Genomic DNA, 20,565 nt, shown 5'->3' with positions numbered 1-20,565 from the left:
GACTATACGTATCCTTCAGGGACTCGTAAGTGTGATTCTGCTACAGATTTGATCAGATCTGTGGCTCGGCCAGACTGGTTCTGTAATGGTAGTGGTTGTTTGTTTTTAAACGTAAAGTGTTTGGGTAATGGGTTAAGTTGAGTTCAGTCGAGTTTTGTTCTGAAATGAGGGATCCAGAATTGCAGAAATTGTCATCAGCTGTTATAAAATGATCACTTGGGATCAAAATAAATGATGGTATTTATTATGGTTCATTTTCGTAGAGAAATTGAGATCTGATCTGTGATTTTGGAAATCAACTTTCATTTGGCTTTAAATGATGGAATACTTTTGACAAAAGTTAGTTTGTACTTCATAAGGACTGATGGATGGACTAATTGGATTATTGATCAATATAACGCTATGGTCATTTAACAGGAAACTAATGATGACAATTATGTTGAGTTTAAAAAATGGGGGGGGATACAGGTTTCAGCTTCTCATATGCAAAGATGTGGTTGTCTTTGTTTTTCTCGGTTTTATGCGATTTAATAACTTTTTGTACTCTTCTCAGACAACAAAACCAATTTCAAGACATCGGGTTTGGCTGTACTGTTTCTTATTCCTATCCTGACAATTAATCAAAAAAGATTGTTATTTTAATTGATAACTAGAAGGGCACTCGGAGAGCACAGACCTCCGCCAAGGCATGCCCTATCTCGCAATGTTTATGCAGCGGGATTTTTCCCCCCGGTCGTGAACACGTTTTTCCGATCATTCCGTCACCACATGAATGCAGCACAGTTGCCCTGTCTCGCAATGTTAACGTGAAAGTGAAACCTAATGGGTTTATCCCTCCTGTGATTCGGATACGCCCCAAACTTTACTAATGAAAGTAAAGTAATTGTTGTTGTGAGTTGTCCGTTTCTTGGTTGTTATATGACTTGAAGTTTAGCGGATGTGTATCTTATAACTAATTAATGCAACCCAAAGAAGTACTTCTAAATGCTGAATTATTTCTAAAATGCTTGTTAAAGAAAGCTAACAGATGTCAAGTGTTCTCATCAATATTTAATGAACGAGAGCCAGAAGTTTCTTTGTCAAACTTGTTGTAAACAGTTCAGCGCAGGCCTGCCATTGTTATGCTGGGAGCTCCAGGTTGTGTAACGACGGCACACGTAGGCTAATGAACTGGCTTTGTCGTTTTTACGCAATACGTTATTAACCTGTTGGGTGAAATGAAACTACCCATGGTAATCCTTCCTTTCTCTCCACAGAACCCGGTCATGGAGGAGACCGTGTGGGAGCAGTACACCGTGACCCTGCAGAGGGTGAGTCCATCTGCCCCACAACACACCAGACCTCATCTCATTTAAAGTATTTACATTTTATCCATAAACACAGGCTGTTAAAGCCAGTGCTTCACTGGGAGTGCATTTCAGTTCTTATTTTGACACATTGCAGTCAACTAACAGTTGAGAGATCAAAGAGTGCCCTTGCTTCAGATGTAACAGACATTCCCCGTTCAACTGAATGAGAGCCAAAGTAAACTTATGCAGTTGGGAAGAAAATATAATTTTCACTCTCTGTATGGAAATTATAAATGATGTGCTTGCCTTGTCAGATGAGCTCGTGAAAAACTTAACGGAAGAAGATCAACTATTTCCATATCAATACAAAATAAAATACACACACATGTATATGTATTAGGGCTGCTCCCTGAAAGTCAAATATTTGTAGTAGCTGCAGAGTGAGCGCTCCTCGCTTTCACTCTGCTCTCCGGGGGAAAAGTCATCCTGTCCGCTCACTGAAGAGTTCAGCGACGGGTACAGGCAGCTGCCCGGGGGGGAAGAGAGGCTTTGCCCGGGCAAGCTTCAAGATAACGCTATCTTCTTCCTTCTTCTTAAAAGTGGTAACTTTACAGCTCACAGCAACTTAATCAGAAAATGCTTTATTGCCAAGTACATTTTTTACACATACAAGGAATTTGTTTTGGTGTTGTATGTCACACATTCTCTAAATATAAGAAGGTTAAGAAAATCAAGTATTAGAGTTAAAACAATATAAGTATAAATATATGTACACAGTATGTATTAAAAATAAAAAGAGCAGTACAGCAGAGTAAGTACAGTGGCATGTAGAGCCAGAGGTGTAGTGTGGAGAGAGTCAGGGTGGTTTCCGGGCCTTGTTGATAAGGCTAGTGGAGGAAGGGAAAAAACTGTCCTTGTGACGTGAGGTTTTGGTCCTGATGGTCCTCAGTCTCCTGCCAGAGGGGAGTGACTCAAAGAGTTTGTGTCCGGGGTGGGAGGGATCGGCCACAATCTTACCAGCACGCTTCAGAGTCCTGGTGGCGTGCAGGTCCTGGAGCGGCGGCAGATTGCAGCCAATCGCCTTCTCAGCAGACTGAATGACACGCTGCAGTCTGCCCTTGTCCTTGGCTGTGCTAGCAGCGTACCAGATGGTGATGGAGGATGTGAGGATGGACTCGTGTAGCTGTGATGGCTGTGTAGAAGTGCACCATCATTGTCTTTGGCAGGTTGAATTTCTTCAGCTGCCGCAGGGAGGACATCCTCTGTTGTGCTTTCTTGATGAGGGAGTTGATGTTCAGCTCACACTTGAGATCCTGGGAGATGGTAGTTCCCAGGAAGCAGAAAGACTCCACAGTGTCAATTGTGGAGTCACAGAGGGTGATGGGGGCAGGTGAGGCTGAGTTCTTCCTGACGTCCACAACCATCTCCACTAAACCATATACTGTAGTCTCTGGCTTTTGTTTGAGATCTAGTGTCGGCAAAAAATTGATTTTATTCTGAAGGGTAAAAACGGAAGAAGTGATGCATTCTGTAGCATTATGCGCTACCGTTGTCAAGATGGGAGTTATGTGGGATATATATAATAAATAAATGGTAAACATAATGGAGCATTTAGCTACTTAAGAGTTGGTCGAGATCAAAACAGAGCTAAAATGAGAGTGCATATTGAACTTTCATTCATCAGGTGGACACAAACAGGACTCCAGTTGAATGGTGATGTTGCACCATGTTTGCTCAATGGGCAAATAATAAAGCTCTTTTTGCTAACAAGTTTGCCATACCAACTTTATTTGGTGATAATATGTTGCTGCTGTTTTTACAGCTTGTTGTGTAGCCCCAAGTTGAAATTTATGGATAGAATGTGTTTCTTTTTTTCTTTCCCCCAATGGTCAGAGCTTGGGTGTGGGTTTCTGCAAGAAGAATCTGGACTCATGGCCGCAGTAATGTCAATGGCAAAAACTGCCAAAGTTGGTTTTAGTCAATTATCACGTAAACGCACAACTTCTTTGAGCTTTCAAAATATTAAACTTTTAGTACTGTGTTTTTAAATGCCATGTTGTTGAAATGAATACTAAGTGAGAAATTGTAGCCTAAGTTAAAAGTTTGGAATCTGGTAACTTGATTTTATGAGATATGTGTATCACTATGGATGCGTTTTTCTATATCATACTTTGAGAAATATAACCATGTATTTCTATGTAGTTCTCAAATGTTAAATGATATCTGAACATAAGCAGCTTTACAAGAGCTTTGCCCAAATAAAATACAGACTAAATTGGCAAAGTTATGATTAATTAAGTCATGAACTGTTTGAACAAATAAGTAAACAAGATTACAAATCTGACCAGACATTCAATGTCAGCTTTTGGTACTTAACAAGTTCAGTACTCCGTGTATAATAATAATAACCACTAGTTACAGCATCATTATTAAATCGTTAACACTTTCTTAAATGTGGATGTGCCACATCTCGCCACCAGCCAAGTGAACCAGGTTCTACACCGTTGGTAATGTTAAACACGTGTACGACTGTGTGAGCAGTCCAAACTAGTTGAGCTTAGGTAATCATCGTGATGAGCACATTGTCTCCTGCTGCGGTTCACTGAAGCCAAAAAAGCAGATTTAGTGCAAAAAAAGTCCTCTGCTGCAGGCGTGTGACCCCCGACGCCCAACCCCACCACAGCCAGCTGTCACACTCTGCTCTGTACATCTACTTTTTATTCTCTTCTAACTTTTGTTAACTGAGCAGACTTTTTAAAGAGGTTTCCTCTGCTACTGCCTGTGTCCCTAAGGAAAAAGACCATCATCATAATATAACATAATATTAATCTGCTCTTTGGCCAGTGTTACAAGACATACTTTATTTATTAGGGATAATGCACATTTATCAATTTTATTGTGATGTAAATGTGCCACATTTCGCCAAATGGCTATTTTTTATCTGCAGGTTGACATTAAAAACAAAAAAAGACAGACACACACTGAAGTATATAGCAGGATACAGAATAAACACAAATAACTTTTCCTATGTTATAGAGGAAAGATTGCACATGGGAATTATTATTTTACAACAACAGACACGACTAACATTAGAAAAGACAACAAAATACAGTGCTTTATGCTTTTACATCGGGGACATAACACACACAAAGCATGTAAAGCACACAAGGCATGCAAACAGTATTAAACATCACATAACTGGCACTATTTTGGATGTCACTGTTCAAATGGCAAAGCAAAGTCCCGATGTGATTTAAAAAATGTTTGTTTACGCTGTCACTGTCAAATATAATGGATAATGAAGGCAATATGTGGACACATCTGGATGTGAAGAAATGAGACAATGATCTGTTGCTTTAACTTCCAACAGACTGATCTGACAGACTGAGCTATCCTCCAACTTAAATGACACACAAAGCATATTCTTGTACATCGTAATAATTGAAGTGACATTCAGCAGCATTGAAAAAAATAAATATATATCATATAAATACATTTTTGGCTGACATTTTTAAAACCCCTTTTTATACCAGTGTGGGGATTTTCCTTCTTTCACTTTATTTGAAAAAAGACATGCCTGTTTTTTTTCTGTTTATTTGGTAGAGAATACTCTGTCCTCTCCAGCTCATATAACCTTTTCAAAAGTCAGATTATGTCAAACATGCTTTGTTGTCAAGCTAAAGACAAAGCTCACATCACGAAAAGTTGACGTTTTGCAGACATCTGGCAGCAACGGTCTATTCAACTATTTGTTAAGTACTATATTTCATTCTTCACCGAATATTTTGATAACTGGAATTCATTCATTTTTAAGATTTAGTATATCAGAGCGAAATAATCTGTTCATGTCTTCTATCTTCCTTCATTTTTGCCTCTGCTCGTACCTTCTCCCTCCCTCTGCCTCTGCGGCCATCTGCTATAGACAGAGGGAAGTGGGGAATTGTATTGTGTTTTTTTTTTTAGTACAGATGGAAGGGAGAGGATAAAGAGACAGGGTCATCAAATCTCTGACCTAATCTCATCTGGGCAAACTGCAGCAGTGGCAGGTAGAATCATTCAAAGCCACGTTTCCAAAGAAGCCTTTAAAAAAAAACGGAGATGTTTGTAAATGAACATTAAACCTTGGAAAAAGTGTGTGCACAAGGCTACAGAAGATGGGCTTGTAGGCGCTGAACTGCTGCACAGTCATCCATGCATGACTTCAGTTTGCTCAACTGTTATCACAATCAGAGTAAAAATCCAGGTCCTTTTAATCGCCATGCACAAAACGCATATAACCAGGATAATACACTGTGAGCTGACACACCAGAGGGATTACAGGAACACACACACACACACACACACACACACACACACACACACACCACACATGATTTACATTGTTTATTTTTTTGTTCTCAGGATCCGAAGATGGGCTTTGGCATCGCAGTGTCAGGGGGGCGAGACAACCCGAACGAGGAAAGTGGCGAGACATCCATTGTGGTGTCCGACGTCCTGCAAGGAGGACCTGCTGATGGCTTGTTGTTGTGCGTACCGTTGTTGCTTATAATTTAGTATACATCCTTGAACTCCACACAGAACACTCATACACCTTTCACACCGCCGGCTTTACCCGGGTTAAACCAGGGTTGACTTTGTGTTTGAAACGAGCTGGTTGACGTTGACCAGCTCGGCTTTGCGACCCAGGTCAAGAGGTGGGTCGGACGCGGCTTCGATGCGGGTCCCTTTCAATGTAAATTGCACATGGCCAGTTGCTAACAACCGGGAGCGGTCAAATTATTTCATTGGTTGAAAATTCGTGACGCAATTGTCACAGGCCGCCGAGACGACATGGAGTTTTCTATCTTTTTTTATAATGAGACGGGAAGCCGACAGCAAAGCTTAACTTTAATTTTAATGTTATTCAACAAAGAGAAATGTTTCCCCCTCATCCTTAAATGGTCATAAATCGATATTAGAGTAGCTTGCTTCCTTGTTTACTGCTGCACCTGCAATGAATGAAATGCAGAGGAGAATGAAACTAAGAGCGTCTGTCTCCACATAATCATCTGTTGAGTGTTTGATGGTTATTTATTTGTGATTTAGAACATAACCACTGTGAAACAGTTATGGTTATAACAACAGTTATATTTATCTCATTCACAGCTCCGTTCCGCGCTCTCTCTCTCTCTCTCTCTCTCTCTCTCTCTCTCTCTCTCTCTCTCTCTCTCATTCTTCGCTCACCCAAGCTCGCAGGTCGTCTACCCAGTCTACTGTACAATGAGAGCTATATTAAATTTAGTACAATTCACATCCCATTCAATACGATACAACTTTATTGTCAGCCAAGGCTGAAATTCTTTGTGCATCCCTGGGTAGCTCGTATAGAAAAAAAGAGGACATACACATACATACAAACATACATGAGATTAATAACAACAGACATACAAGAAACATTACCTCAAATGACATAAACTTCCAAGTAGGACAAACAAAGAAAACATGTATAACAACAGAAAATGACATAATTACTTAACCAAATGTTGCTATACCATTTATACTGAGGTATATGTTCCTTTTAATATCCCATTAGACCATGGTAGGCAAGAAAAATGTGTATTTGTCCAGTATTTGATTCACAGGATTTGCCAGAAACAAACATTCCTTAAGGTCAATTTATCCATAGTCTTCCAAAACTTTTAAGAATTTTATGATATACTGCAATATGAAATTATATGTTCATGATAGTTATACAGGACTTTATCCACATTGCCCATGATCCAAAACAAACCCATGGCTCATTTAATCAATCAATGAGACAACTGACAGGGATTAGTTCATAATAATAAATATATATAATACACCACTTTGGTTATTGTTTGTATGTTTTTATGGCTTAAAGGATTTACTTCCCTACTTGCAGACATCCCATTATATTCCTTATTGGGAAGACAACTATCTGAACAGAGACACAGCCATTAGTGTTCCACCTGTCACTTTAGGTTCAAACAAAATATTAAATGTATTTATAAAAGTTATGTCTTTATTTTTGCAATAAACATTCACATTTAGCACCCTGAGAATACCTACCAGAGAATACCAGTTTTTAAATGTAGCATGTTTAGCTCATACCAATGTGTGTCTGTTTGTGTAGTGAGAATGACCGAGTGGTGCAGGTGAATGCCATCCCCATGGACGGGGCCATCCACTCCTTCGCTGTCCAGACCCTCAGGAAGTGTGGCAAAGTAGCAAAGATTGTAAGTACAGCTTCTTTTGCTTTATTTGAACCTGACCTGATGCATGTTGGGGGTTTGAAACTTCATATTCATTGATCCTGCCTCTCTCCTTGTATTTCCTCCTCTCTTTTTTCAGCTAAAAAATGTATTGATTTGTTTGTTGTGACCTCTGACCTGATTTTATTATTTATTTATTTTTTTCTCCTTTTGATCAACAGACAGTCAAGAGGCCCAGGAAGGTTCCAGTCAATCTGCTGAACCGTCCCCCGTCACCTGATGACCGAGTCTTCAACAACGACTACAATGACGATTACTACGAGCAGGACCGCCGCAGTATGTACAGCAGCCGGAGTGGAGGTGGGCGGGACCACAGCCTGGAGAGGGAGCGAGGCGGGGGAGGCTACATGGATTCCGGCTACCAAACACGTGAGCGCGACTACGACAGGGACTATGACCGGCGGGAACGTGGTCGAGGCACAGAGAGAGACCTGAGCCCGGACCGGCAGTACAAGAGAGATGGCAGCAGAGGTCGCACTTTGGACCGAGAACGCAGCCCGGATCGCCCCTACAAGGGGGACCACGTGCCCGTGCGCGCCTACAGCCCGGACAGAAGGTACCGCAGCGAGCATGCGTTAGACAGAGACCACAGTCCCGACCGGCGCTACCGCAGCGAGCGAACGTTGGATCGCACCGACAGCCCAGACCTGCGCTACACACGTGACAGCCCTGCACGAGGCCGCGGCCGCGACCACAGCTTCGAACGAGGACGGGAACACATCCCCAGTGACCTGAGGAAGTACGAGGAGCCGCCGAAGCGGAGTGGGAGCAGAGACCGTCTGGAGCGCTCCCCATCACCTGTTGCCATGCCCATCCCTCTGCCCCGCCCCGCCCGGGACCTGGAGCCACTAGAGAAACCCATGAATGTGCTGCTGCTGAAGAACCGGCCCAACGAAGGTGTGAAACTAACTAATCTTGTGACTGCTGTTAGGCTGTTTGACTCCATTTTTAACAACAAAATATATAGTTGGTACTTTTTAAAACGGGTAATACGATTTATTTTTTTTTCTTCAAGGAAGTCTGGGTATCTTTTTTTTGTAGTTTGTAAAGCCTGTGTATGTGTTGATACTATACAAAGAGGATTTTTTTTTATCCATCTTTTCCAGAGTATGGCCTTCGTCTTGGCAGTCAGCTCTTCATCAAAGAGATGACCAGCACAGGACTCGCCAGCAGAGATGGGAACCTGCAGGAAGGGGACATTATTTTAAAGGTAGGATCAAGGTTTTTCCTTAAAGTGCAGATCGTGAACCAGCTACGTGTCAGATATAATGATTATTGATTGATGTCTCATTATTCTTTTGTTAATATTTGAACTCCAACTTCTGGTGCAGGGGGTAAGTTTAGCCATTTAGGATGCTGTGTATTTTATTTGAAATAAAAAAAAAAAAACAACAATTAAGATGTCTTTCTTGTTTTTAAACTTCTCATAATCTCTCTCTCTCTCCATATCAATACTGTTGCATTGTTTCTTTGTAGTTAGTGCAGTGATTAGCATCTGACTGGCTCCTGATCTCCTCTCTGTCAGATTAACGGTACGGTGACAGAAAACTTGTCACTCGGCGACGCAGGGAAGCTGATCGAGAAGTCCCGCGGGAAGCTGCAGCTGGTGGTGCAGAGAGACAAACGGCAGGTGCTGATCCGAGTCCCCCCAATGGCGGACAGCGACTCGGAAATCGATGGTGAGAGACACTTGAAACTGAAAAGCAGCAGGTCCTATCCAGAGTAAAGGCAAACCCTAACGAGTGGCCGTTGTCATCATATATATAAATATATAAAAACCCACTGCGAATATGAAGCTCATATTTAACTGTAGAAACGTTGGAGCTGTTGTTGTATTTGTCCATTAAACTTGTCTTCCCTTCATAAAATAAAAGGTGTACAAACACATCAGGTTTTATTATTTAAATGTGTACAAATATTTGACAAAGCAGTACTAGCACTATGAGCTAACCTCACCATACTACTATCATCATTCTTTCACCGTCATGATTACTCACTCTTTTATACCTGGTTTTAATGTCACATGACCGGACGGCGTGCTGTGATTGGTAGGGACCAATGGTGTGAGTGGATTGTTCCCTGACCAAATGTTTGCAGGGGGGGGGGGTTAGCTGGAAGACTTGTGACCCACTTTCTCTGGTTTTGGGACTCTGTGTGTGTGTGTTTCTGCACGTGTGAAAGTGCTCCCCCGCCTTAGGCAGGGTGACCTAATCCCCCATCATAATCCTGCTAGTGCATATGACAAAATTTCATTATGGTAAGGTTGGCACCGCAGCAGTCCTCTGGTTTTTGCCGTCCAGTATCCCTCTCTGTAAAGACCTCTGAGAACAATAGGGACTGGTTGTGCGTGTGTGAGGAGTTTCAGCTTTGCAAGGTTTAAATCACCTTAAGTGCATCTAGTTAATGTTGCTTTGTAATGGATTGCTATGCTTCATCAATCAAGCCACGCTAAAGTACAAATACTCTATCCTTTGTTTCTAATCGTCAAGATCCTTGGAGCGGGTAGAACATATTATGACTGGGCGTACTCCACTTTGTAGTGATGTGACATTTATTAATGTGGCACCTTTGTGTGTGTTTGTGCCCTTTCCTGCTTCCATGACCTGTGGGCCGTTTGAATTGTGTAAAAGCCATGTTATGTAATTTTAGAAGAAATTCTACTTTTTACTTTTTCAGACGTGTGTTCAGTCTCCTTTTTATATTACCTGAACGTGAAGGCAATATGAAACCCAAAGGCATCATAGACTCCTTTTTGAATTTGTTTGTTCATGTGTGTTGCAGACATCTCCGAGATTGAGTCGTACCGCTCCTACTCTCCACAGGATGACAGGCGGGGCCACCACTCCGACCTCTCCTCCCACTCCTCCAATGAGAGGCTAAGAGAAAAGCCCAAGTAAGCTGTCATTAACTCTAGAGCCACGGGAAGGAATTATTTCCCCTACCTTAAGTTTAACTGCTTGATTTTAGAGTTTTGTTCTTAACATAGAAAAGCTACAAAGAGCCCACTAAGATATCCCCCGTCATTTTATTATCGGTGTGATTAATACAGCAGAAAAATCAGGATATGCAGGATTATGTTTTTTGTTTCATGGAATTTAGCCAAACCATCCCATTAAATTAAATAGATTAACAGTGGTGATCATTATGATTTTATTCCCTTTCTAATATTGGATTTTAATCAGGAAGAATTTCTTTGCATCAACTAAGTGCCATTACGTTTAGCTGTATATTATTTATAGTGTCGACTGACTTTGGGGGCTCGGGTTTGGGGGTTTCGGGGGTTATTGAGGGATGACATGCAACAAAGGTCCTGAGCTGAACTGACTCACCAGAATGTCCTATTAAGAAGACTTATTCTGATACTTTAATTTGTATAATTACCAGAGAGGACCCACCCAACAGACTGGCAAAAATGGGCGCCATGCCAACACCATTCAGAATTCCAGACAGGGCTGTAGAAGACACGCCCCATTTGTCGGCAGAGAGGGAGGAGCCCCGACCAGAAACGCCACCAGGTACACATTTCTCCTTCTGTATATATAAAGCTTTGATAATTAACCAGGTTTAAGTAGATGTAAATGCTGCAACTTGTTAATATTAACATGTTTGTTTTTTTCCTGTGTCTGCAGTACTAGCAGCCACTGTAGTCCCAAAGGTTCATGCTCCTCCTAAGGTGCCCCTAAAGCCAAGCATAGAGGACCTGGAAGTGTATGGGTCAGTATATCACAAAATACTTATTCAGGGTGACACTGTCTAGATTTTTGACCACACATCCGTTCTCTCAGGGTTGATCTGGGTGTGTCCATTAATGTTAGTTTTGTTGAGGTTTTATACAATTCTGTAGTGTTCATTATGTATTTAACTCCAAAAAATTTTTGGAGGAAGTAAGTATGTTGTATCGTCAAAATGCTGTTTTCCCAAGCCCTTCTAAAAAATGTTCTGCACGTGACCTGACGTAGCTTTCTGTATGGTGACTTTGCTTCAGAACAGTACAGTAACTTGAATGGCAGTCAGCACGGCCCCATTTTTGGTGAAGTGGACCGGAAGCTAAGCAATGTCCTGCTGTGGATGCCACCTTAGGTCGGATCTGAAAGTCCGAAAGCAATATGTACTGCTGTGGACGGGTACCAGCAAAACATACCTTAGCCACTTAAAAAAGGACCACCTAAAAAAAATCTATATTTTTACCGCTTTACCTTACCGTCAGACAGCCCTTTCCAACGGGGAACTGAAGCGGTTATATCGCTCTCCTCAAATCTACCTGACTCCAAACGTGTTGCTAAGGCTGAGTGGGTGTTCTCATTTGAAAAACCATGAAAAGAACACAGATGGACCCGGCCTTTAAGCCAGAGACCCATAGTGAAAATTGTATATGAAATAATTTCCTTTGTCTTTCCTTTTATGTATATGTAAAATGAGATCTTACTTTCATCGCCCAGGCCGAACACAGTGATGGTGCGTTTCCAGAAAGGTGACAGTGTGGGTATGAGACTGGCAGGGGGAAATGATGTCGGCATCTTCATCGCTGGTGTTCAGGAGGACAGCGCAGCTGAGCAGGAGGGTCTCCACACAGGAGATCAGATCATGAAGGTGAGACTTTTCTTATTCAACAACAAAAACAGCAGAGGAAACATTATTTTGACTCAATAGTACAAGACACAGAGTTTGTTCATCGGGATCCCCATTAGACTCTGACCAGGGTGTAGGCACCTGTTAAGGAGGGATTCCAATGAGAAGAGTTTTCTTGATGCATGAAAATCATTTTATTGCCTATAATTCTAAGTTGCGCGGGGAAAGGGGAATGGGAACAAAGGCAGTATGGAGTCTCTTTGTGTGCTCCCGCGATGCACGTCCATGGTTCCTTTATCCTGGGGAACCCTAATGGGCCACGCCCACTTTGACAGGGTATGTCCATATATGGAAACGTGCGTCGCACTGTAGAATCAACCCCTTACTGGCGGGGGGGGGGACGTCTCCATTTGTAGAGCTAAATAAGCTGCAACGACAATCGTTAGGGACATGCAATATAGCCACAACAGCACCAACTATTGAACAATACTGTAAACCTAGCATAACGACAAAAGAATAATAAGAGAAGTTTAAAATTAAAATGATGTATAAACAAAATCATTAAAGGCACAATCCATGTTGTCAATGTAAACCAAAGGCAGGATTAGAATCTGATATCACCCCAAACATTGAGAAGTAATCAGCCCTTTTTTTTGTGTAAAAAAAATGTCCACTCTCTCTTATGGTATCTCTTAAATATTGTGTCTGTTTCAGGTGAACAACATGGACTTCAGAGGCATGGTGCGTGAGGATGCTGTCCTGTACCTCCTGGAAATTCCCAAAGGAGAAGATATAATCATTCTTGCTCAAAGCAAACCTGAAGGTACTATACTGTACATGTAGATGGAGAATTGTAGTGGAACCCCAATTGAGCCTTGTGGTACACTAAATCCACTTTACAGGGGGTGAGGTTAAGTCATTTATTTGGTTTTAACTTTAGTGTTGTGTCATTTGTTTTCTGTTTCAGTGTACAAGGACATTTTAGCATCTGGCAGAGGTGACTCTTTCTTCATCAGGACCCACTTTGAGTATGAGAAAGAGTCCCCTCAGAGCCTTCCTTTCACCAGAGGAGAGATCTTCAAAGTGACGGACACACTTTATGATGGCAAACTGGGCAACTGGCTCGCCATCCGCTCTGACAAAGACAACCAGCTGCGGGAGAAAGGAATCATCCCCAACAAGAGCAGGTGTGGTTGTGGTGGTTATGTATGAAGGCTTAAGTATTTGTTAAAATAAATTGCCATGACATGTGTGCTTCTGTAGTGTTAGTCAGTCATTCACTGGCTTTGGAGCAGCTAACTGCATCATCTGATCAGCTCTACAGATTATTATTATAATCCAGAGAAGGTAAAGTCCGCACAGCAGCTTAATGCTCCGGCTCTTATCTGTTTTCATCACATCACGTGATCAAAGGTCATGTGCGAAACGTTGTGGGCCTTATTTGCACTATTAAAGCATTTTTCCGGAGCATTAAGATGTCGTGCGGACTTCTTTGAACATTCACTTTTTTGTCCTGCACCAGCAACTACATGGATGTGCAGAACATTGTCTTTTTTGAACTTATCTCTGCTTCATCAGTCAAAAACAATGTAGTGTGGAGAACTGTTTAAAAAAACATATATAATTGGTTATAGACATGAAGCTGACTAAAGCTCCTTCTTTATTTTGCCTCACAGAGCAGAACAAATGTCCAACGTCCAGAATGCTGCTCGGGTAGCATCAGGCAACGACAGAGGAGACTTCTGGAGGCTGAGAGGTCAAAGGGCGGCGAAGAAGAAAGACTTGCGCAAGAGCCGAGAGGACCTGAGCGCTGCTCCGGTCACCACAAAATTCCCTGCATACGAGAGAGTGGTCTTGCGTGAAGGTACCCAAAGTTGTCTTCTGGTCACTCTGCAGTTGCTCTTCTCACTAAGGATATTTTGGCTGTTTTTCCTGTTTACTTGTGACTGAATTGTATCCTGTTTGTCTTGGTTAGCTGGTTTCAGGAGACCAGTGGTGATATTTGGGCCCATTTCCGATGCTGTGAATGAAAAACTGGCCAATGACATGCCGAACGAGTTTGTAGTCGCCAGTAAGTGCTTACCTTATCACCTGTTCATTGAAATGTAGCACACTTTGTTGTGCTGTGTTATATAACATAGAATGTACATAGTTAATATTAAAAGTATTTATCGCTCATGAACGTCATTCTGCTTTGTATTTATTTTTTCTCTCTCTCAGAAACGGAGCCCAAGGATGCAGGAAGTGAGAAATCCTCCGGAGTGGTGAGACTAAACACCATCAGACAAATCATTGAACAGGTATGGTATACTAGGAAAAGATTACAGTTGAATGAAAATGCTGTTAGAGCGACTAACACTCAACCACCTCCCTGTTTCCTCAGGACCGCCATGCTCTGCTTGATGTGACTCCCAAAGCTGTGGACACTCTGAACTACACCCAGTGGTATCCCATCGTCCTCTTCCTGAACCCAGACAGCAAGCAAGGCGTCAAGACCATGAGGAGCCGCCTCGTACCCGGATCTACCCGCAGCGCACGCAAACTGTATGAGCAGGCCGTCAAGCTGAGGAAGGCCTGCTCACACCTTTTCACTGGTAGGTTTCACCACGAAAGTGGCTGTTACTTCACATCAATAGTGACAAATATAATACATCTATAAAAGTTAAAAGGTGCTGTACCTGACTAAATCAAGGTCAATAGTAGAAATGGCAATTAAAATCGGGCAATTTAAAGATTCTTTGGAGATTCTTGGCCTAACTGGTGTCGTCGTTGTTTTTGTGTGCTCGTTCAGCGACTGTCGACCTGAACTCGGCCAATGACGCGTGGTATGGCAGCGTGAAAGATTCAATTCAGGAGCAGCAGGACAGAGCTGTGTGGGTGTGTGAGGGCAAGGTGAGTCTTGGTGTCTGCGTGAATGACACACTGCTGCAGGCATTTCTCAAAGACTGACATGAGTTTAAGGGGCTCTGAGAATAAGAGTAATAATTTGACTGAGTTGTGCGAGTTATAGTACATGCAGTATTGAGTTCGTATTGTCACTTCTTCTCCTCCTCAGTTGGACGGTTCAGACGAGGACCTGGATCTCCAGGACGACCGCATGTCCTACCTGTCAGCAATGAGCGCAGACTACCTGAGCATGGACAGCCGCCTAGCCAGCGACTACGAGGACACAGCGGACGAGGGCGGGGCTTACACGGACAACGAGCTGGACGAGACATTGGACGAGCCCCAGCCGGTGTCGGCCATCAGTCGATCATCCGAGCCCGTACTGCCAGAGGAGGTGGGAACGCTGATACGCGCTGATGCTGTATGAAATACTGCACAGTGTATGCTGGGGGGGGGGGCGCGCGCCCTTTGAATTCTCACCATTGTTTCCATAATCTTTCCCTGACAACCCCCGTGTGTGTGTGTGTGTGTGTGTGTGTGTGTGTGTGTGTTAGAAGCCTCACCCTGAACCCCGGGCTCGTATGAGGAGGGCAGGGAGCAGAGAGATGCTGAACAGAGAGCCCAGCCCTCCTCCTCCTTTTACCCCTGAACCCCCAAAGGTGAGATCCTTCATGTAAATAGGAACATGTTGGTGTTATTTTGTCACTTATTGGGAGCAGTAGGCTAGTTGGAGCCGGTTACCTCCAGGATCTGTGCTAAGCGAGGCTAGTGGTGGGGGCGTCAGACAGAGTTACGACACGCACGGAGATGAGAAGGGTATGTATGGACTTATCTAACTCTGGGGGATACGGGGAATAAGACAAAGTCCCAATAAGTCGGCGTGTTCCTTTTAAGTAAGTTGTGGTTCTTTTGATGTCTAGGGCTGAAGATTTTGACAATGACACATTGCTGAACCTCAGATGAAAAAATTTCCCAAGATGCCGCAGTCTACCCGCAGAAAAATTTGAATCATACTAATTTAAACCCGAACAGAATTTCATATATACCACGGAGGATATTTTTAGCTCATGTTACAGCTTTTCCATGTGGAGGTGGTTTATTTTGAAGAGGCACGATGCTGAAGCAGACCGTCCTCACCCAAACCCTGGCTGGTTTCAGATGGTCCACTCTTTTATTTTGACAGGTGCGGGTTCAGAATCGGACTGAGTCCTCGCGCAGCTATGACTCGCACTCCAGCAGCACCATCAGCAGCGATGCAGCCGGTGTAAACAAGCCACTTCCCCCTCCTGTGGCCCTCAAGCCCACCATCCCCCGTCTGAACCAGCCGTCAGTGGCGAAGGGGCCGGGGGAGGAGGACCCCGCCAACACATCCTTCCTCGGCAAGGTTAGTATTATCATATTGCGTTTTTAGACCAACAAAAAAAAAAGTAACTTATGATTCAAATTCTGATCTATCAAATCTCAAATATTCCTTTCAAGAAATAACTTTTCTTGGCTCATCCAGCATTTAGTTTTTCCTGGTGTTTTAAGATGGAGGCTTTCACTCAGTTAATACATTATTATTTATTTCATTTTCTTCCTCTTTTGCTTTCTTTGCTTCTAATATGAAATAGCAAATGGGTGACCAGGTAACTGAATGTGTCTGCGTTCGTCTTAAATGTTTGTGACCCTCCTTTTAAATCCATAATTACTCATCTATCATTATGTTCTGCCATCTTCATTTCATGAAGTTATTACACTGTCACTTTTATATGAATCATGCCATGTGGATGTGGAGTATCTATTTATCATCAACAATGGAACTTGAATTAAGACTTATTTTTCTCGTAGATTAAAGCTTTTGAGAAGATGGACCACCTGGCCCGGGCTCAGAGGATGCTGGAGCTGCAAGAAGCAGAAAATGCTAGAGTCAGTATTGTTTTTATTCATATTAAGGCTTCAAGTATGATCAGCTCAGTGGCCACTGTTCTGTAGCTCTGCCCTGATCCTTTTTGTACGGTAATTGAGCATTCAAAATCATAACCGATATGTTACCTACGGTAGTCATGTGTCCATATATGCAAAGTAACTGCCCCGTTGTGATCAGTCAGCTGCATCCTCAGCTCCGCAGTGTCTTATCAAATGTCCTCTTCATATTTTGTCAGTGTACGTGATGGATCAGGTGGACATATTCTTTGTTTTGCCTGCATTCATTTCTTTTCTTTTTTTTTTTTTTTACCCATCCCCAGGAATTTTATATAAATATATTTTTTTTTACCTGTTCCACAACTTTTTCGTGGGCAACCAGGACAGGACTCTACCTCCACCTCAAAAACAATCATGTAAAAAACTTAAAGGATACAGTAGGTTCCCATTTCTTTAAGCCTATCTTAATACAGGACTTACATGCCCATATGTACAGGGAAAGAGTTGCTGTTTGCTGTAATCATGCAGCCTCCTCATTCAGGGAGCTGTGGCAAAAAAACAAGTTCAGCTGACCAAAAACTTGAACCAGACCCACATTTTACTGAACTCCAACTCACTCCGACGGCTACAATGGCCAATCAAATACTTGCAACACCTTTACGATAGATGACTTTTTAACTTGAACATTGTGACAGAAGTTAAATAATCGTTTTATATATTATAAACTGCTGTGCAGTGTTTTAGGCCTTAAAGCCAATTGAAAAATACCCACTTGATTAGTTTATCTCAGACCGACCGACTGACTCAGATTAGCCTCAGCGGAACTTTAAGATGAGTTTTACAGCTCGAGGACTTTCGTCCCCCATCTTTTTCATTGAAATCCCTTTAGGAAGGGAGCACGTCACAGCTACCAATAACTCTTTCAATTTACATATGGGCATCCTCCTTTAAGTAAACGGAGTAAAAGAAAGCTGCAAAAACACTTCTGGCCTCTTGGATCCATGTTAGAATGTCATGTAGTGTATTTATAAAACAAAAATATGTCTTAATTTTGACATATCTGGTTCCGCTCTCTTCTCTCTGCACAGTTGGAAATCGCCCAGAAGCATCCAGACATCTACGCCATCCCAGTGAAACTGCCAAAACCCAACCTCAACCGTCCTCAGCCGATAGGGTGAGAGCATCACTCGTCATAGTAAAAATTACATATTTATTAAGATGCTGTAGGTTGTTTACTTTTAGTCCCATGAAAGGAAAAGCTAACCGTCTGTCTGTGTGTCTAGTTCGAGCTCCAACCCGGAGCAGCAGCCTCCCTTCAGACCGTACTCGGAGTCCAGAGGATACGAGGACGATGAGGCCGATTACCGCAGGCAGCTGGCCGACCAGACCAAGAAAGGATACTACAATCCTCAGAAATACAAAGACACTGAGCTGTAGGCTGGGAAACCAGGAAGTGACATCATCAGCTCATCGGGACTCCTCCGTACATCGCTACAAGCAGACAGCGTTTGCTGCCGTGGTAACCGCCCATGCAGCACTACCTTGATGTAAACTCAGAACTTTGAGGTCCATTTTAACACTAATTTCAGACACACAATATTATTACAAAGAGTGTATTTTGGCAAACGAAAAATGAACTGACGTTCATATTTCAGTGTATATATATATATATTTTTTAGTGTCTGAAGGTTTTATTCACACCCCCAGCCCCAGTTTGTCTCTCATGTATTGTTACTATTGCATTAGAGTCACAAAGACAAGTTAAGAGATTGATACCTCACAAGTTTTTTAAACACCCAGAAGGTTGTTAAACTCCACTTTAGTTTTGAAGGTATTTCCAGAATGCTTAAAGACTCTTCTACTCTCGTATTTAACTCACGTCTAACCTGGGTTGCTTCTCCGTTTTGTAGAAAACTATGGACCGTCACGACAGGCCGCTGCGTCGAGCCAAACGCCCCTTAGCTGCGTTATAATCCCAACGTCTTACAACCTTAAGTGGGCTACTGCTTTTATAAAACGGTCTTCAAGTATGGCAATATGAAAGTAAGTCACATTCCAATTTAAATAGATTTTCAAAATAAAATGGGTCCTCCTGGGCTGGCTGGCTGCACATAGCGAGGCGGTTGCTACGGAGCACAGCCTACATTAGCAGCGAGCATAGAATTTATTTTGCCTAACGCTAAAGGAAGGCACTCAACACAAACTAACCAATCAAGGCAGCGGTAAAAATATTCGTCTTTCTTTGTCAGACCCAGATCGATACTTATCGTGCAGGAAGGAATTTGAATTATAAATGTTGTCTATGGGTATTATTTTACGGCCATGAACCAATCAGATTGCTTGATTTAAACCCCCCGTTTTTATATTTACAAATCTAAAACTTGTACGTATTGAGAAAGGACATATGGCCGGCTACCATCTTTGTTTTGATCAGGGAAGTCTTTGAGGATTCTGGAAAGAACTAGAACATCAGTAGGTCATGTTGGACAACCTTTTGGGTTTGTCAAAGAGATTTTTCAGAGAAGCCCCTTACCTCTGTTACTGGACTGTATTAGCAAGGCAGAAACTGGAGTTAACACCATGCTGCAACCACACCATAGATTTGGTACTGTAGACTGTGTACTTCCTATTTAGCACATTTTTTTGTATGTCACCAACTTTCTGAACTAGCTTGTTTCTGGCACACACATACAAGAACAGTGTGTCAGTTTGGTTTCTACACGTCAGCAGCTGCTTTGATGTCCAATAGGTGTTGGTCTTCCTCTTCTTGTTACTGTCCTGCCATGTCAAGATTTATTGTACCTCTCTACATTCCTGATCGGACATTTGTATATATATCTATACACACTACACTATGTAATGTGTGTGCAATCTGGGAAGTGGCATATTTTCAAGTGCCTTGTAGCTCTGATGTTGGCTTGGGGGGGGGGGGACCAACAGCACAATGTTCTTAAATTGACAAAACAAACTCATACATGCACCATCTGTTTCTTATATTTCTGAGTTAAAAACAACAACAACAACATACGGAAAGTCATGACAAGATAACATGTCTTTTAGTAAATACGGTGCACTTCCATAAATTAGGGAGGTGGTGCAGGTGCATGTAAACCATTTGTGTATAGATCAGTTGGAAGAGGTAAATGACTTTACTGTAAGAATATAATCATGTACGGAATATTCAGACGATGGTGTGAAGAATTACTAAGAGGTGCAGCACAGCTGAGGCCGAAGTATGCGTTTGTCTTTACGAGCTGCTTGCCACCAGAGACAATCACGTTGTTGTGGCATATATGTTTTTACATTAAATAAACTCAGTCAAGTCTTTGTACACAGGAGCATCTGGAATGTGGTGATGACAATCATTGATCCATTTCTTTTAAATGTCTTGTTGATTTTCTCTTTTTTAGTTTGTGATCTCCTTAGTGTTACAGAACAGACTATTGGTCAATTAAAATAAAAATCTCTTTTTTACATTGCTCTTTTTTAAGTGTGTCTTCTTGAAAGGGTCAGGGTTTTAGTCTCTTGTGGAGCAGTGTAGAGAGATTAAGGCCAGGGTATGTTTGTAAAAGTGCTGTCCGACCACATGTTAAGGCCAAAGAGGTTCTACCTGTTCTAAATCACCACCTACCAAAGCTGTCGCA

At 42.3% G+C, this 20,565-nt stretch overlaps 1 protein-coding gene across 4 annotated transcripts in view; it reads left to right on the top strand.

The window, feature by feature from the left end:
* Positions 1-20,400, top strand: part of tjp2a (tight junction protein 2a (zona occludens 2)) — a 43,414-nt gene extending 23,014 nt beyond the window's left edge. For all 4 annotated transcript variants that reach the window (XM_078270789.1, XM_078270788.1, XM_078270786.1 and 1 more), the window contains 23 exons: positions 1,257-1,310; positions 5,691-5,815; positions 7,423-7,525; positions 7,723-8,458; positions 8,668-8,771; positions 9,087-9,240; positions 10,343-10,454; positions 10,946-11,076; positions 11,191-11,275; positions 12,001-12,151; positions 12,845-12,953; positions 13,098-13,317; positions 13,807-13,994; positions 14,106-14,201; positions 14,351-14,430; positions 14,514-14,724; positions 14,922-15,022; positions 15,186-15,410; positions 15,571-15,675; positions 16,200-16,400; positions 16,847-16,924; positions 18,010-18,095; positions 18,205-20,400. In XM_078270789.1, the coding sequence (XP_078126915.1) occupies positions 1,266-1,310; positions 5,691-5,815; positions 7,423-7,525; positions 7,723-8,458; positions 8,668-8,771; positions 9,087-9,240; positions 10,343-10,454; positions 10,946-11,076; positions 11,191-11,275; positions 12,001-12,151; positions 12,845-12,953; positions 13,098-13,317; positions 13,807-13,994; positions 14,106-14,201; positions 14,351-14,430; positions 14,514-14,724; positions 14,922-15,022; positions 15,186-15,410; positions 15,571-15,675; positions 16,200-16,400; positions 16,847-16,924; positions 18,010-18,095; positions 18,205-18,358 (3,600 nt within the window). In that variant the 5' untranslated portion in view covers positions 1,257-1,265 and the 3' untranslated portion in view covers positions 18,359-20,400. The remainder of the gene's footprint in view (positions 1-1,256; positions 1,311-5,690; positions 5,816-7,422; positions 7,526-7,722; positions 8,459-8,667; positions 8,772-9,086; positions 9,241-10,342; positions 10,455-10,945; positions 11,077-11,190; positions 11,276-12,000; positions 12,152-12,844; positions 12,954-13,097; positions 13,318-13,806; positions 13,995-14,105; positions 14,202-14,350; positions 14,431-14,513; positions 14,725-14,921; positions 15,023-15,185; positions 15,411-15,570; positions 15,676-16,199; positions 16,401-16,846; positions 16,925-18,009; positions 18,096-18,204) is intronic.
* Positions 20,401-20,565: the final 165 nt, after the last annotated feature.

Source organism: Sander vitreus, chromosome 16 (genome assembly GCF_031162955.1).
Source record: "Sander vitreus isolate 19-12246 chromosome 16, sanVit1, whole genome shotgun sequence".
NCBI lineage: Eukaryota > Metazoa > Chordata > Actinopteri > Perciformes > Percidae > Sander > Sander vitreus.
This window is presented reverse-complemented; position numbering and strand designations above follow the sequence as displayed.